The following is a 16,951-nucleotide window of genomic DNA, read 5'->3' as shown; positions in this document are numbered from 1 at the left end:
AGCCCAATTGCTTCTGAAACCATCTTCTTGGGCCAGATTAATTTAGTCTCCCAAATGTAATCAATATTGGCTGTTCTGCTTCATGCTAATGCTGTGGATCATAGGAATGCAGATTCTTGCGCATAGGCATCCAACTATCTGCACCATTTCTAAGGTGCTATTTTAGCACTGTGCGGTGAGGTCATTTTTGTCTGCATTAGGTGTTCTACATGTTTTAAGCTGCACTCTTTTTGATTTTCTGTTGCTGTGTGGATCTTTCTCTATAGCCTTCTCTTGCAGCATGTTGAATTATCCTGCAAAGGCTTCCCTGGCATCCACTTGTGATTACTGCTGCATTTCCAACCTACCTCTTTTCAGCATTTTCCTGGAAAACTGGAGAAATCCAAACTTTAGATACTTGTGTTATTATTCCTTCTCATTTTTTCCCTTGGAATAGGGAAGGGATTAAAAAAGAGAGCATAAGATTTCAGCAGCAAAGTGAAAACTTCAGTGATGGTTTGATTATAACTGAGCTTTACTGATAGCATCATTGCAAAATTGGAGGACTTCAAAAAGGCAAAAGGGTCTCTTGGTTTTATTTGTAAGTCTGTTTGTGGTTTGGCTTGGGGACACTTTGGTCAACTCTGTATCCTCTGCACATGAACAGAATGTAAAGAGCTGTGTATCAAATTTTCTATTTGGACTAAATACAGCAATCCTGTATTAGCTGTGTAGGAATAGCCCAGCAAATGACAAAGTCCCTTGTGAAACAGAAATAGATGCTCTCCAGCGTTCATGTTCATAAGCTGGGTGGTGGTGGAGATTCAAAGGGTGACTGTAATACTGGAAAGCACAGTTGTCTCTTTGGATGGACAGAGTTGGGGATTTTGATTTAAATACCCCTTTTTTCAGGACATCAGGCACCAGTAGGTATGCAACTATTATGATGTTGCCTCTCGGAAATGAGACTACATGTGGTCAGCAGGAACCCCCAGAAAACGGCACCTTGTTAAATCCAGAGCTGTACACCCATATGCTGAATGAAGCAGAATTTTGCTGATTATAATGAAAACACTAACTCCCATCCGTGCTTTAAAAAGCACTGTAAAATACATAACAGAACTTGATTACTGCAACAAAGTTAGTCTTGTGTGTGCTACAATTTAGTACCCTGACCTAGGAGGACATCAAATAGTGTTTTAGGCAGGGGAACTGCTATGTGACAGCAGGATGGTTATCTTATGCTGTCCCTTGTCTGTGCCTTGGGTGAAAGGATGAGTTTCCACCTTGTTCTCAGCGAATGGGCGTAAGGTGTCCTCCTCAGTACTATCAGTGGAGAAGCTAAAGAGATGATGTGTACCCACTTTGAGTTCAGTTTCTAAGAATCCATACAGGAGATATGGAGCAATGCAGATTCCTTCGTGTTGTCTCATCTACAACTGCTTTTATTTCTAGGATTTCTCTCCTTAAATAAAGACAACAAAATAAATTCAGATTCTATCATCCTCCTCTAAACTGAGTGTTTTCTACAGGCAATTTATCCTCTTCGCTGTGTGGCTCCCCTCTCTTCCCTGTATTACCACATACAGTGCTTGTTGGCTCTTTTTAAAAACAAGTGCATGTCTGTTTTCCTGGCTCATGACCTCTGAATGTGGTATGTTATGCATTTAAGCTTATATAGATATGGAGAGTAACCCTTAAATTCACAGCATGAGGCTGCTGGCTTGGAGGGGTTTTATTTAATTTTATTTTTTTCCTTGTGCTTGGCTCTGTCAGGCAGTAAACCTAGACATAGGTGCTCTTTTGCTTGGTGCCTTGTAGGAACCTCCAGAGGATGTGGGTCTGGTGGAGCAGCCTGGCTTCAGTTGACTGACCATCCTGATGCTGTTCTGTTAAAGCTCTTGGTGTGCTCCTCAGCTACTTTGGGTCTAAATCGGCCCACCTCGAGCACAGTGGTGATCTTTGTCATGGGTTTGGCAGCCAGCTCCTTCAGTTTCCGAGCGTCAAAGCGTGGCTTATGTAGAAGGATGGGTAAGCGGCGGGGAAGAAAGACGCTTTCTTCCTTCTGCAGCTTCTTCTCTTCTGCTTGCTGCTTCTTTTCTTTGTTAACTGTCATCTGGTATAAAATAGCATCCCACATTCTTGTGGCCCTTGATTTAAACAGGCTATGGTCTTGACTGATGATTGCTTGAGAGCTGTCTTCCTTGCTCTCTTCCTCCTGTCCCACCTTTTCTGACTTAGGCTCTGGGAATTTGGGTTCTTCTGGCTGCACCATCAAGTGCTTCCTGAGGCGATGCCAGCCACCAGCATTGGCTCCAGGAGGTTTTGCTGCTTCTACTGATGGTAGTGCTGGCTCAGCTTTGAGGGGCAGGCTGGTGTTTTGTAAGCTGCAGGTCAAGTGAGGTTGAGTGACATGTTCTGCCTTGGTGTCTGTGGAGGTGGTGCCCATGCTGTCAGCTTCTGCTATGGTTGCTGTTTGCGGGTGTGCTTTCCTCCAAGGAGCACTGGGTGTTGGTTTTATTAGGATGTCACCATCTTGCTTGGGTAATTCAGGAGCTCTCTCTGATCCAGATATTTCCATGTCACTTCCATGGGTTGTAGGCTTATTGGTGTGTGAATCAGAGGTGCTGGGCTTTGGTGAAGGGGCCTTGATGGACTCTTCAGTAGGAACAGGCTTGGGGTCCTTAGGAGGCTCTGCCTCTGCAGCAGGAACGAGAGGAGGCTCCATTGTGGGAGCCGTGGCCTCGCTGTCATTGAGCTGGACGGCTGTCTGCCCTGGAGATTGTTCACAGCAGCTTGTTTCAGCTGCTGGAGAAGAAGGCCTTTTGTCTTCATGGCTGGTGGTTGCTTGGGTCTGGTTTGATGTGGGTGTCTTAGCCCTGGGTGGCTTGACACTGTGGAAATAAGCGTGTACCTTGGTGACATAGGTAACTTCTGGTGCCCTTTCTTTACTGGGTGTACTGGAAGGAGGTGGCTGGGGGCAAACAAATATGGAAGGGTTGCCTGGAGAGGGAAGTTGGATGTCTGTGCCTTCAGGCTGCTGTGGAGTCTCAGGAGCACTTGGCTTGTGTAGCATGGGCATGGCCGGGGAGGTCGTGATCCTGAGGTGTTCGGCAATGCGCCTCTGCTCAGTCACCTTCAGTGTGAAAGGCTTGCTCTTCCGGAACGGGGAAGGGACACGGTGGGTGACAGGCTTGATGGAGAGGTGGGTTGGGAGGCTGGTGGAGGGGGGTGCTGTAGTTTCGGGCGTCTCTGCTGGGGGAGCGCTTTCATTGTGCTCTAGGTCAGGGCTGGCCTCATTCACGGGTGAGAGGCAGGACCGAAAGGGCTTGGCTTGCTCTGAAGCTAAGACAGCATTTTTCTTGGCTGCCTTCTTCAGCAGCCGCTGGAGCCGCAGGTTGTCCTTTCCAGGCTTTGGTAGGGTGGGAGGGGGAGAAAGGTGGTGGCGGATGGGAGCAGGCTGGATGGAGGATGATACTGTTACCAGCATTGTCATCTCCTGGAAGAAAACACAAAGCTTAGAGTTGGCCTGGTCTTAGCCCTCAGCTAGACTCTGACGTATTCATATATAAGGCCTCCTCTTCCTCTATCCAAAAGCTGTGAGTATGGAGTCAGTATTGTGGGAGAAGAGCATCCGTCTTGGTTCCCTTAGCCTCCCAAGGTAGCCTCAGTGAGTCTTGAGGGTGGTGTAGCAGGGCAAGGGATGTACTGGGGGGAAGCTGTATTGCCGAGCCTGGAGCCCTCCTGCTCCTGGCACTGTCACAAAATCCAGAGAGAGATCCTTGGGACCCCAGACATTCATGTCTTGGTGAGTCCTAACAGAATTTGGAAGGAAATGTAAAGAGAAACAGAGCAGGCCTGAAATTTTGAAGCTTTGAAACATTCTCCACAAATCAGAAATATTTCCTGACTTCCTGAATTCCAGTTATTCCAGTTATTAATACTCTGATATAATGTTATGTGCAACAGAACAGCCATGAACTACATGTCTCATTTGAGTCAAAGTCAACACTGACCCTGAGCGATTTCAGCTGGCAGAAAGACATCCTGGTGAAATGAAGGACTTAAAAGGTCCATTTATCTGATAAGAAAGTGCTTTGTCACAACACTAACTCTGACTGGTGTTTCTTTGTTGTGTCAAGCACAGTGGCAACCTTCTCTTTCTGCACTAAATTTAAGATAAATCCTAGTCTTCTCTTTCTCTGGGGGAGCATTGTCACTGTCCTCACCCATTCTTCAGTGAAGCAGAAATGGGTTGTGGTCCGAGTTGGGTCTTATCCCCAGTGGTAATTGTAGCTGCACCCCATTTGGCCAACTCTGTTCCTAACTCACCACCATCTCCTCTTCTTTCTGGTGAGGGCCAGTTGGATTTCCTACAGTTGAGCTAAAGGCTTGTGTTGGGCATAGAAAGATAATACTAGTCAGTTCTCTTATTTCCCTTCCTGAGCAAGGCTGGGGAACACCAAGCACCCAGCCTCTGACCTGCCGTAGCTCTTTGGCAGCCCCAGAAAAGAAATCTGACTCTGTCCTGGCTCTCACTCAGCACAGAGTTGCTGAGCTTTGCTATGAAATGAGGCATAAATCACTGAGCCCCTTAATCCCTGGTGCTGGATGCAATTGAGCATCCTGAAATGAGGAAGGGGATGTGGGGTGGTGTCAGGATTGCTCAGAGGGGCTATTGCCTGTGCTCTGCTCAGTTCCTGGTGGCTCCCAGCCTGCTCTGATTAGTGCAGATGTGTAGTGTGATACCTACTGTGTGGGAAAATTATTCTGAATAAAACTCTCAAAAGCTCAGAAGAGCTATTTGCACTTGAGTGTCTGGCATTGTCTTTGGGCTTGCAGTGCTGCTGTCAGCGCTGGGCTGGGAAGCTGATCTGTACCAGGAAAGCAGATGGCATATCTGCCAAAACTCATTGTGGCCGGGGGGAAAGAAGGATGACTTTTCTTGGGGGAGAAGCAGCAGCAAATGAAAGCACTGAAGAGGTGGCATGTGGGGCACAAAGCCTTCAAGGTCCAGCCCTTACCGTGGTGGACAAGCTGTCCTTCAGACCAGAGGCTGTGGTGGGCAGGGCCTGGGTAGTGTCTAGCAAGTGGTACACTGCTACCGCCTGATGCATTTACTTCAGCTGCAGGCATGAGAAATCTCCCACTGTTTGGATGAGGGGCTCGGAGGGGATTTGTGCCAGCTGGGGGTGTGACAACTGTTGGGCATTCCCAGTGGCTTATCAGCTTCATGCCTTAGGCACAAGGCTGGGATTAGGACTTGCTCTATTCCAAGAGCTACTCTTAGAAACAAGTCTGCCCCGGCCCAAAAAAAGGCTGATAGCCCATTCCTTCATCATATACCTGCTCTCTTTCCCAGCCTTGTGGATACTCTAGATTCTTCTGGACCAGAAAGCCAAAATGCCTCATTTGGAGAGGTATATACTTGCAACACTACTCTGGTTCTGTTTGTATAGGACGTGGCAATTGCTTGGGTGATTTTTATCTGCTGCAAGGTGAGCTAGTACATGCCTCTGATGTTTAGATTGATTGTGCAATAATTTCATCTGCTTCTGTTTAATGTGGTTGCATGGACAGCCTGTACCACAAGATGAGCTGTGGTCCAGCAGCGCTGGTAAGCCAGAATTATAAGGCTGACCTGCTTCGAGTTTGTTGTGTTGGGAATACTAAAGAGGCAGGGCAGTGAACTTCTAACTGCTGATCAGCTCTTTGAGTGATTTACTCATCCTACGGACTGCTGCATCCCAGAAAAATGCAGCTTCTCCCACACAGGTCAGAGCAGGATCTTGCCTGAGACTTGCTGCAAATTGCCAGATGCTGCTGAGGAGGGCACAGGGGTTTTTGGAGTGGGAAGTTTAGATATAATCTGCACGCAGCAGGAAAAGCTTCCCTCCATTCCCAAAATTAGATGTGGCTTTGTGCCCTATAATCTCAAGACCTGTGGTATCTTACAATAGCTTCTGCTCTTAGAATCATTCTTGTTACTACCTCAGCATCCCAGCTGACTTGGAATCTGCTGTGCTGTGGGTCTTGGAGACCTTGTGGGTAGTAACTTCCATGGCATGTGACACTGCCAGAATCTGTGAGTTTGACTACTGATGCAGAGAGATGCTAAGAGACAGCAAAAGGAAATTAGCTCTTAATTTATTTGCCTTCCCTGTCATCCTTGCTTTGAGTATCCTTCAGAGCTTTGTGTGCTCAGAAATTCTGCAGCAAGTGAGACTTGTGAATGTCTTCCCGTTTGCTGATTAAGGGGCAGATGGACTGCTTTATTGCCAGCAGAAAGGCCAGAGCTGAAAAACGCAGGGACAACAGGGAAAATACTACCTGAGAAATTTGGGTGGGTTTGTGATAAGCTGGAAAGAAATTAATCTAGAAGCTGAGTCAAGAGGCTTTCAAAGGGTTAAGTTTCCCTCCTGCTGATTGAGTGCCTGTGGGTGGAGGGGAGGTCACCCACTCTTGGATCCTGACTGTTCTCCTGGACTCTACTCCATCTGCAATCAACCCCAAACTGGGAATGGTGGGGAGAGTTTCAGCATGGAGGAGTCATTTATCATGCAATGGAAAAGTCATTTCTGCTCTGGAGTCCCTCGGCTGCACCAGCTGTCGTGTGTGGAGTGGATCGAGAGTTGCAGGAACCTGATACTGCTGCAGATGGTCCCAAGCAGAGACCTGCGGCTGCCGGGGGCTGTAGGAACACACTCTGTTTTAGTGGCTTTCTGGGGCTTGAAGGAAACCTGCTGATCTCCTTCGGAGGAGAGGGCTGGGCAGGAACATGTTCTTCCCTCTGCCTGGGCTGTCACGGCCTCTGCCGGGCATGCAGCCCTTGGTGTCTTCTCTGCCATGGGCACGTAATACAGCTGGCTGTCCTGCAGCTCTGAAGTTTTATGGGCTGATTCACGGGGGTTTGTGGAAATGGGAGAAAACCACCTGTAGTTGCTGGAAAGATGCTGCCCCTGTATAGCCCAGGGTATCACTCTTGGCAGGCCAAACAGTATGCATAAATTTGTTTTCTTGTCTTGCAGCTGAGCTTGGTCCTGACTCGACGCAACCCTCAATGCTACTATTTCCTCTGCTCCACAGAAGATAATTGAAGGATGTTTCTCTCCTGCCTGATGTCAGTCTACTTAAGTACAGCTTGACTGCTCTTGGGGTGTGAGCCAATACCCCATGCTGCCTCCAGTTGGATGAATGGAACTAGATCAGCTGGGAAAACCCATCTCTGTTTTAACCTTCTATGTGACTCTTTGGCTTTTTTTTTTTATCTGTCTCTGCTATGGAGATGGGATACTGTTGCTCTGCTCCCTCTCTCCCTTTCTTCTTTCTCAAGTGTTGGAAGAGAGGTATCTGCAGGGCTTTTGCCCTGCCGAGCTGGCAGGGCTTTTGCTACATGATGAAGAATTTCTACTTTTTTGGCTTTTGGTGGCTGGGTGGTGGGAGAGAGTGAGCTCAACGGAAACTTGGTAAAAGAATCAGTGTTTGAAAGGAGGGCAATGGGCAGATCCTGAGTGTGAGGAGACTGCAAGGACCACTTGTCACCCTGTTGGTGTCAGCTATGGGTGAAGTCTTCCCCTCTTGCAATGCAGCCTCTGTCCCTCTACAACATCTGTTTTGAGGGACCTCCATCTACAGTGTACATCAAATCACATTCAACTTAGTCCTGTTTTTTTTTTTCTTTAGTTCCCAGATCATCCTTGAATCACAGTTACATACCCATGCCACAATGTTCCTACTACTTTTTGGTCTTGACAGTGGCAATAGCAGCTTTGTTTCAAATAGCTGCTGCCTTCCTCTCCCTGTCTAACATGGGTTGGAGGTCTCTTTTCCCATCCCAGGTGAGAAGTGCTGATCACTGGTATTATCTCCATTCTTTGGGAAAGAGATTTGCTTGTTCTCTAACCTGTGGGCTCCAGTGCCAGCGACTGAGACACTTCTGAATGTCGGAGGTGGTGGGCATGTTGATAACCTGCCTGCTATGCTTCTGGAGGTGGACAGGATATCTGGGAAATGGCTGCTTCCCTTATGCTGGAAGCTGCCTTGATGAAAAAGCATCCTAATAAGTTGTTTGGGGAGGTCAGGGCTTGCAGTGAACATGGGAAAACTGAGCCCTAAATAGTGGTATTCTGGCCTTGGACCTGAGATCTGTAAATCAGCTTCCAGGGCTGTTTCTGAGCTCTCCCACATCTTCATATTTCATGGTGTTAGCATGTTCCCCATCCCTTCTTTAAGTCTTATCCTGCCCTCTTCCCGTGTCAACATAATTTTGCAACTTGTTTCTGCTCTCGGAGTGAGGGCAGTTTCTCTCTTCCTGCATCAGTTTCCTTTCTGCTTATATTTACCGTGTGTCCTGGATTATTATTTTTTTTTTGTAAGCATTTAATAAAATTTGAGAAAGATGTTGTAATGATGGCAACTCTGAGGATTTTGTTGATATAGGAGTTCCTGCAGGAAAGCTGTTTTCCAAGACCTTGCAGCTCTCTGCTTGAGTGGAAGGTAGAGAAGAAACATCAGGCTGAGTGACAAGAAGAAAAGGAGCATGATGTATGCAGGAAAGGGGTTTTCTGTGTGCCTGCCCCGTTTAGGAGATCCTTGTCATCTTGCTGTTGAAGGTAATTGGGAGTGCCTTGCTGCAGGACTAGTGGGGGAAAGCAATGCTTTCCTGGTCCTGTATCTCTTGGCTGTCTCTGTTCCTTGTGCTGCCATGTTCCCAAATTACCCATCCCAAATTACCATCCCCTCAGTCGGCCAACGATGCCCAAAGATAGGGGCTGGAACTCCCATGTGGGCTCTCAGTACTCTGACCTTGAGGCACACCTCTGGGTGTTGCTTCTCTCCAATTTCTTCTTTCCCTGTGCTGTATGTTTATAAGCATGCAAAAGGGGAACATCCTTTTGTACAGCATCCACTATTAAATGAACCTTTGGGAGCTACAGTAATACTGAAACAGGCTGCTTGCCTTTCTGTAAGAGGATTCAGGGCTGCTTTTTCCCCAACAAGCTTAAACGGATGATTCTACATGAGGGTATGTGAGATGGGATTGAAAAACATGGCCCGTGACTATCGCAATGTCTATTTCCTGCAGGCCATACACCAGCATTATTTAAACTTGGGGAAAGCTTAGCTGATGGAAAACTCAAGTCTGTTTTGAATCTTGTGTTTTTATATAAAGCACTTGCTCTGCCTAGAGACCAGGGGCTGGACTTCATCTATTTCTCCTTCCAAATATAAAATAATTATAGGCTCATTTTTATAACTATCTTTATGTACATGAGCTGGCTAATTAACAGATCTGTTCAGCTTGCAGCTCTGAACTGAGCCTCCAGTAAGGTGGTGGACAGGAGGGTCTAAAGTTTCCAAATGACTTTCTTCCTTGAAATGTGTCTGCAGTTTCTGCTCTTTGAAGGAAAGGTCAGACTCGAAGACACCTGGGCCTGAATGTCAGAGCTTTCCCTGCCAACACAATCAACTTTGGGAAGGAAAATAAACAAGCTCAAAGAGCGGGGCGGCTATAAATAATGAGGTGGCAGCTGATATGCTACTGAACAAGGTTCTGAGGTTGGTCTATTGGTAGCTCTTGCCAGCTCAACACACTTTTGCTAATGCTGCATGATACTTATTTTTTAAAGCAGGGAGGGAATGGATCTGACAGTGACAAAAAGTGCAATTGGAGCTAGCATTTGCTTCAGAAATGATGGACTTGTAAGAAGGATCCTGATAATGAGACAGACTGCAAGTGATTTCCCTGTGATTTTTGCATTGGGTCCCCTGAGGGTTTTGCTTGCAGTGGAACAATTTGATTTAGATCATAAATTTCATGAAAGGTGCTTAATCTCTTCACAATAACTTTAAGTAGTAGTCATTTAGCAACGCTAAAAACATGCACTCTTAATCCTTCAAATTAATAGGGGGAAAAAGAAAGTGTCATGGTCTTGGGGCTTTTCAGGGTGATTTGAAGAACAAGGGGGGAGGTTGAAACAAAGTAAGGGGAAAAAATGCTTGCTCATATAAATTCCAAATATATTAAAACATGCAAGCAGCAAGATGTTTGGTTGGTTAAGTAGTCCTTCCCTGAGATTGTGGAGAGACTGTGGGTGGCTGGTCTCCTGCCTTGCTCACCTTCTCTTGGGAAAGCCCAAACCAGAAGTTCCAGACACTGTTCCTGGCTCCCTCTTGCTGCTTGGGCTTCATCCTCTCTGTCTGTCTTATCCATTTATGTGTAAATATCCTGAGGATGAGCCCCTGGCTATGTCTTGAGCTGTCCAGCCTGATCCTTTATCTTCAGAGAGGCAGGTAGCCTAGATCTAGAGTGTTCAAGGAGGATCTCCATAATCCCACAGGGATTGTGTTTTAGATGTCTAAAGCAGATGGAGCAAGCACATTTCCCAAAGCAAACAGCTGAGTGATGGAGCAGCAATCTACCACAAAAATCAGGAATCAATATTAACTGAGAAAAGATGGAATTCAGTACTTACTGATGTGTAATTTGTTTCCATCTGCAATCACTTGCATGTTGGGTGCATTTTGTTACTTGGTTTGGTTTACAAAATTACAGGTCATTGTTCCTTTAAGATCATTTCGGGTGTTGTTTTCTTGCTATGTTTAGATCCCTGTAGGTAAATTCAAAACATCAGATGGAAAAGAGTATTTACAGTGTCCAATAAGTACAAGAGGTTTCTCAAAAATAAATAAAGTGACTCCTTTTTGAAAGCAAGAAAAGTTCCATCAACTAAAATTAGCATTAAGAGGGGCTATCAAGTAACACCATTGCATGCTCCCAGCTTTGGCCCTGCAAAGTTCAGCATCTAAACTACTGAAGAGGTGAAGGGCAGATGATGGTGATGTTGCCAGGACAGATATTCTAGCAGAGTAGCTCAAGGCAATGAAACCAGTTGGAGGCTTTTCAAGTTTTCCGGTTAGATTTACTGTTTTGCAAAAGTCAGGGTTGCAAAATGCAAATTTGGAGCTATGCTTTGGTTGCTGCTGTCCCCAGAGAGGAACAGTGCAAATTCTGTCCATCCCTACTTGTTCCTGGCGAGGGATGTGCTGTATGCGGACCATGCAAGTGCGGAATGTACTTGTGCTGGGAGCAGAAGGGATTTAAAGTTGATCAGTTTGGTGAATTTTGGTTGGGGATTTGCATGTAGTTTGACTTGAAAATCAGGGCAGAGACAGCTAAAGTGAGCTGGTAAAAATGGCACCAGTACCCACCTTTGCCCTGGCTACACATGCGAGCTGCCTAAAAGCCATGTTATTTACCACCTCTTGGCCCTGGGTGTTTCATCCCCCTTTCCAGCTGTCATCCCAGTTTGGGCTTTGGTTTTTCACAGTGTTTTAGGAGCCTTTTAGTGTGGGTGCCAAGGCAGATGGTAGATTACACGTGCTTACAGGGGAGATAGGGATATGCAAGAGCAGTTTCTCTGGAGGTCTCCAAAACAGCTTTTCACCTGGCTTAAGCCTGGTCTGTTCCATCTGGCTTTTGGAATGCTGATGAGCTATGCCGGAAAGTCAACTCTGAAGGCAAATTCTTGCTTCTCCAGTACCACCCTGCTAAGACTTGTTGCTCATTGACCCTGTGGGGTAATGTATCTCTAATCTAACTTTGAGTCCTTCTGTCATGGATCCAAGATAGCAAAGCATCCTTCATTGCTATGGCCCATCTAATGAGACCAGTTCTTATGGAAGGGATGCAGATGCGTTTTTGGGTTGGTGTTGGAGGTGAGGTTTCCATTTGCTTCCTCCCTCTCTGTATCCCTGATGACTGATGAGATCACACTTGGCTCTGCAGGACACACTGCTCCTTAGAGCAGCGCTGACCTGTGGAAAGATTGCAGGGTAGCTGCTCAATCCTACATGCAAATACCCTAATGCAATTAATTCCTCTTTGACTGATGACTTCAACAACTCAAAACTTCCATTGTCTTTTAGGACTGCTAGTGACTTTATGTGTCTCTAACACTGAAAACTTTGCTGGGGAAAAAAAAAACCAACCACCAGATAATGACAACCAGAGCCAACCCAACCGGAAACTTAGGAAAAAAAGCTATTATGAATAAGAAAACTTCAACAGAATTTAAAATGCCTGAGGACATGTTGTATCCTGGTCTGCCACTGTCACCACTGAAACTACACCAGCCTAATGAGTTTATTTGCAGCATGCACTGTATGAAGGATGCACAGGGCTGGCTTCTCCTTGCATCTGGTGCTGAAGTAGGAGGTGTTCAGATCCCTCCCTATTTCTTATGCAAATATATAGAGTTTCTGCTCTTACAGGCAAAGAGTGGATAAGACAGGCTGAGAGAGTTAGGGTGGTTCAGCCTGGAGAAGAGAAGGCTCCAGGGAGATCTTATAGCAGCCTCCCAGTACCTAAAGGGTGCCTACAGGAGAGATGGGGAGTGACTCCTTATCAGAGAGTGTAGAGGGGTAATGGTTTTAAACTGAAAGAAGGGAGATTTTGATTACATACTAGGAAGAAATTCTTTACTGTGAGGGTGGTGGGACACTAGAACAGGTTGCCCAGAGAAGCTGTGGATGCCCCATCCCTGGAAGTGTTCAAGACCAGGTTGGATGGGGCTTTGAGCAACCTGGTCTAGTAGGAGGTGTCCCAGCCCATGGAAGGGTGGTTGGAACCCAATGATCTTTAAGGTCCCTTCGACTCTAACCATTCTATGATTCTAAGGTGGGGGCAGATTCTCCTACTGATTGAATTTCACAGAAGAGATGACACTCTAGAGTCCTCTATGAAGGTCTTGATTGACTCCTTCCCTCCAGGTGCAAGGAAGAGAAGAGAGGTATCAGGAAGGCGGATGGAGGTATATATAGGTAATTTGGTAATTAGTTAATAAGAGAAAGGCTGTTTGTTGCCCTTTAGTCTCCTTTTTTATGCCCCTGAGTGTGAGATGTCATGCAACCTCATCAGGAGAAGGTGTTGGTACCCTGAGGCTCCTCAGCCACCCTGCAGGATTCAGGTAGGTGAACCCACAACAGAGTGAATACTTGCTCTCCCCTGTATCTGAGCAGCTGCTGCAAGAGGTGCATCGCTGTGCGTGGCAAGCACTGCACCAAGTCTCTTCTAGCTCAGGGAGGGATGGAGATTCCAAACCCAAATGCTAGGTGAGAGTATTAGAAGAGCTGAGAAGGAAGCCTGGTCTTTGCTTGGCCTGTTGGAGTTGTGTTTTGTATTCCTCAGGACCCTGTCATTGCCTGTCAAATGGCAGCAGTCTACTGACACTTAAATAGAGGAGCTGATTTTAAAGTTTAAGGCAATTCTGATCTCTGCTAGACTGACTGCATAAAACAGGTCATTGGTTATCTAGGAAGACAAAATAATTAATTATATATATGTATATTCTGTCCTTTCTCTGAGCGTACCTGATCTGCTTTTTTATTAGCAACTGCTTCAATTAAATTGGACAGTGTTTTGGTGAGTGTAGGGCATCTATTCTGACCTTAAACTGTTGATTAAACCCCACTGCAGAAACTCTTTGGAGTGGTATAAAGAGAGGAAGTGAGGGAAATGGATAAGAGGTTAGTTTTCCTTCCCAAAAGGCTTTTGTGATTCCAATTTCCCACCTGCCCTTAATCATGGTAAAAGGTTTATAATTGAAAGTGTCACAAAACAGAAAAACTCATCCCTGCCTTTTTCCAGTCAGCTTAATCAACAAGTTCTTATGGATAACTTCAAGTGTTTCAGTGCTGATATCTATATAAGCGGACAAATGCACCAAAACCAGAACAGCTGTATCATGCAAAAAAATTCAAAAGACATTTTTAAAGCATTCAAATATACTTCAGAGGGGGAGGAAAAAAAGAGGATATATTCAGACTGTGAATGATGGAACAACTCGAGTAAACCACATTTTTCTGGCAAACAATTTCTCTTTGGATACCTTAACTGTTTTGGGATGAAAGATGTGGAAGTTACTCTGTAGCTCTAGTATGAAGGTGTAAGTACCGAGTCATGGGCAAGTTTGGGTGAGGAAGGACTTCAGGAGGTCCTCTGGCCCAACTTGTGTGCCAAATCAGGATATGTTTCCGTATTAGATCAGTTTGCTCAGTGTTGGTCAGCAGTAGGTGATACAGGATAGGTACTGGGCTTTTTTCAGGAGTTAGATCTCTCCTGGGTTGTTTTACGGGAAGGATGTAGCTGATCTTACAAACTCTGTTGTCTTTAATGATTGTGAAGCTGTAGAGGTTTTTAGATGCACTTTTACAGTGCTTTTTCAGCTCGCTGCCTGGGCGCCGTCCAACTGTAGGAGGCAGTGATCCATGGGAATGCTGCCCACTGACTGGTGTGCAATGAGCATGGGGGGTGAGGGTATAAAAAAATAGAGACAAGCATTTGGCCAAAATGCCCATCTTTTACTCAATTTGTAAAATTATCGGGGCTGATGTGTGAGCACTGTATTTAAAGGCATCTCCTGTGGAGTGCACTGGCTGCTGCAACAGGTCAGCCAACAACCAGAAAAGGTGAAAAGGGCTGATTACAGCTTCCCTGCAAGTGGCCCTGCTATGCTGTATATTCCTGTGGCCCATCTCCAATAATCAGTCTGGGTGCTCCTAGCTACTGAAAAGAAATGCAATATTGGGTTAGGTTGCCTAGTGGAAACTTCTGTAGATCTCTGTCCCAGCCTCTGCTTCCTATTCAAGGAGGAACACTGGTTTGCTGTATCGTGTCCCAGGTGCAGATGCTGTCACCATCAGGCTTGGCTTGAGGTCAGCAGGCGGAGGGACTTTATGCAGATTGAGACCCTGGTTCATGTCTGTGACCTGCATGCATGCTCTCTTTGGCCTTGGTGCTGTCTTCTTCCCTGGCAGCTGGTGAGAGGGGCGTCTCCAAATGCAGGCGTTCACTGCACCCTTGCCTAACAAAATTTGATAGCTTTTGGAAGAAATGTAGCCACAGTTGGGGTCATCTCTCTCTCATCTGGTCCATGCGATCAGTAGAGAGCATGAGGTAGTTGGTGGTGGTTTGCTGGCTCTCTAGGCTGGGGTGGCTGCACTGCAGCAGTTCAAAGGCAAGTCCAAGTACACCTTGCTGCTGATGCAGGGAGAAGAGATGATGTCAAGACAGCACAAAAGATATATCCTAGAGCAGGATGCTCTACAGTAAAGAGAGGCAAAGCTAATGAAGAAAATGTAGCAGGTGGTGAATGAAACTGGTGTGCAATAGCATCAAGAGGTGAAATAAGGACTAGGTGTAGGGTATGTATGAAAAGCACTGGGCCCTTGGCTAAGTCCTGAAACAAACATTTGAGAGGATTATGTGCCAAAGCGGGCAGAAAGACCCACAAAGGGAAGAAAGGGCAAACATAAAATGAGCTGTGGGGAATGAGCCTCAGTTGTGAACCAGATGATAGCAGAACAAACAGAGGATGTGTGCATCAGATAAGCACTCCTCCAGAGGGATGAAGCAGATTCCCTTGGTCCTGGGGGAAGAGAGAACCGGATCACAGTGGGACTGGAGACAAGATGCGTGAACGTGAGCAGTCTGACAGAGGCAGCCCATAGGATGCACAGATGTCCTTTGGGACAGTACTAAGCAGATGGGCCATGCTTGCAGGTGGTGGTGGTGGGGAAGTTGGACCCATGGACATGACGTATAATGTAAAGACGGACATTGTCTGGAGCAGTTGCCCAACATGCCCAGATCGGGAACTGAGCTGAGCACAGCTGTGTGTATACAGGAGCTAAGGGGATGCTGGAAGGAGCAACATTTCCATCTCATCTATTTGAAAATAGAGCTGCAGTAGGTTGAAACATCTGGTTACCTGTCCCTCCCCTAGCCTGCATCAACCTCACATTTGTCAAGATGCTTAGAGGGGAATTTGAGTGATGTGGAGTGTTTCTCTGCTGCAGAGGCTGTGCAACCCTGCAAGATGCTCACACTGCTCCTGCCAAAGGGCCAGGTGGGGCCATGGGAGTGTTCAGCCTCACATCTGCCGAGAACCACCCAGGCTTCACACGCACTTGCACACACACATACATTGCCCTTTTAACTGATTGATCCAGTCCTTGGTGTGTGAGACCAGAGTCTCGCTGCCCTGTCAGCAGCAGGGACACTCTATAACTGGGAGGCAGGTGAAGGAGGCTGGTGAATACCATTGCCAAACTTGGTCCACAGCAAACATAAAAGGAGAAACAGCTGGGGGACTCCCCTCCCACGCATCCCCACTCTGCTGCCAGTTTGGGCAAATACAGTATTTCTTGGCGATGTGCCCCCTTGGTGCAGTGCCTGAGGAAAACGAGCCAGTGGAAGGTGGCAAAAATGCTTGATGGTGCCGAAAATGCAGCGTGAAGGCTGGTTTGCTGCGTTAGCACCTTCGGCGGAGCTGGGGTTGGGGAGTGGAGGCCACAATCCCTGGTCTGGCTGCGTGTCCCCATGCAGATGCCACTCTCCTCGGCAGCATTGGGATGCCCACCCTGGCTCCCCCACCCAGAAAACTCCTCACGGCCACAGGCAGGGCTCTGAGGAGGAATGCAGTGTCCCCCTCCCGAACGATGAGTTACAAAAGCATTGGCAGGAGCTGGGATGCAGAAGGGAGGTGAGGGGATAAGCTGCCGGACGGCTGGAGAAGACAAGCTGGAGAGGGGATTGTGGCTCGTGCATGTTACCTGGTGAATGGGAGGCTGCGGCGCTGGGCTCCTGCTCCACGGCTTTAAAAGCTCGTCTCTACATCCTCGGTTGGGGACCCCTTCCTGCAAGTGGCAGGGAAAGAGTGGGCAGGAATCGATCTGTGACCCGGGCCAAAAATACCGCCTGCCCCTGCGGCTCCTAAAGGTTTTCTCTGCTCCTACAGGCTGTGAGAAAGGGGGTGCTGGAGCTGCCAGGCACAGCGGAGGTCATGCTCCGCACCGCCGGGGAGCCCTGCCAAGGGCAGAGGGGTGGGAGGGAGGGGATGGGGAGCTGAAGCCTGCGAGGTTTAGTGAAATGGAAACCATGAGCCAGAGGGTTGTACTGAGGCACTGCAAT

At 47.0% G+C, this 16,951-nt stretch overlaps 2 protein-coding genes across 3 annotated transcripts in view; one reads left to right on the top strand and one right to left on the bottom strand.

Annotated features, from left to right (window-relative positions):
• LSP1 (lymphocyte-specific protein 1) overlaps positions 1 to 8,386 on the top strand; it is a 50,930-nt gene extending 42,544 nt beyond the window's left edge. For both annotated transcript variants that reach the window (XM_014959994.1, XM_014959995.1), the window contains exon 11: positions 7,008 to 8,386. The gene's annotated coding sequence lies outside the window, so the exon portion shown is untranslated. The remainder of the gene's footprint in view (positions 1 to 7,007) is intronic.
• On the bottom strand, positions 1,522 to 16,716 carry LOC106898653 (nascent polypeptide-associated complex subunit alpha, muscle-specific form-like). The gene is made up of 3 exons (XM_014959993.1): positions 16,594 to 16,716; positions 10,455 to 10,589; positions 1,522 to 3,478 (listed from the first exon to the last, which is right to left on the bottom strand). Exons 2-3 carry the CDS (start codon positions 10,473 to 10,475, stop codon positions 1,841 to 1,843), a joined length of 1,659 nt encoding a protein of 552 aa, XP_014815479.1. The 5' UTR covers positions 10,476 to 10,589; positions 16,594 to 16,716; the 3' UTR covers positions 1,522 to 1,840.
• Between the last annotated feature and the right edge of the window lie 235 nt (positions 16,717 to 16,951).

This window comes from Calidris pugnax, unplaced genomic scaffold, assembly GCF_001431845.1.
Source record: "Calidris pugnax isolate Ruff unplaced genomic scaffold, ASM143184v1 scaffold435, whole genome shotgun sequence".
Taxonomy (NCBI): Eukaryota; Metazoa; Chordata; class Aves; order Charadriiformes; family Scolopacidae; genus Calidris; species Calidris pugnax.
The sequence above is the reverse complement of the archived record's forward strand: the minus strand, read 5'-3'. Positions and strand labels throughout refer to the sequence as shown.

Excerpts from the sequence above, each read along its gene's own strand:
- LOC106898653 (XM_014959993.1), bottom strand. The coding sequence starts at position 10,475 with ATGGAAACAAATTACACATCA. Across the intron at positions 3,479-10,454 it reads TGGAAACAAATTACACATCA|GAGATGACAATGCTGGTAAC; the intron begins GTAAGTACTGAA and ends GTTTTCTTCCAG.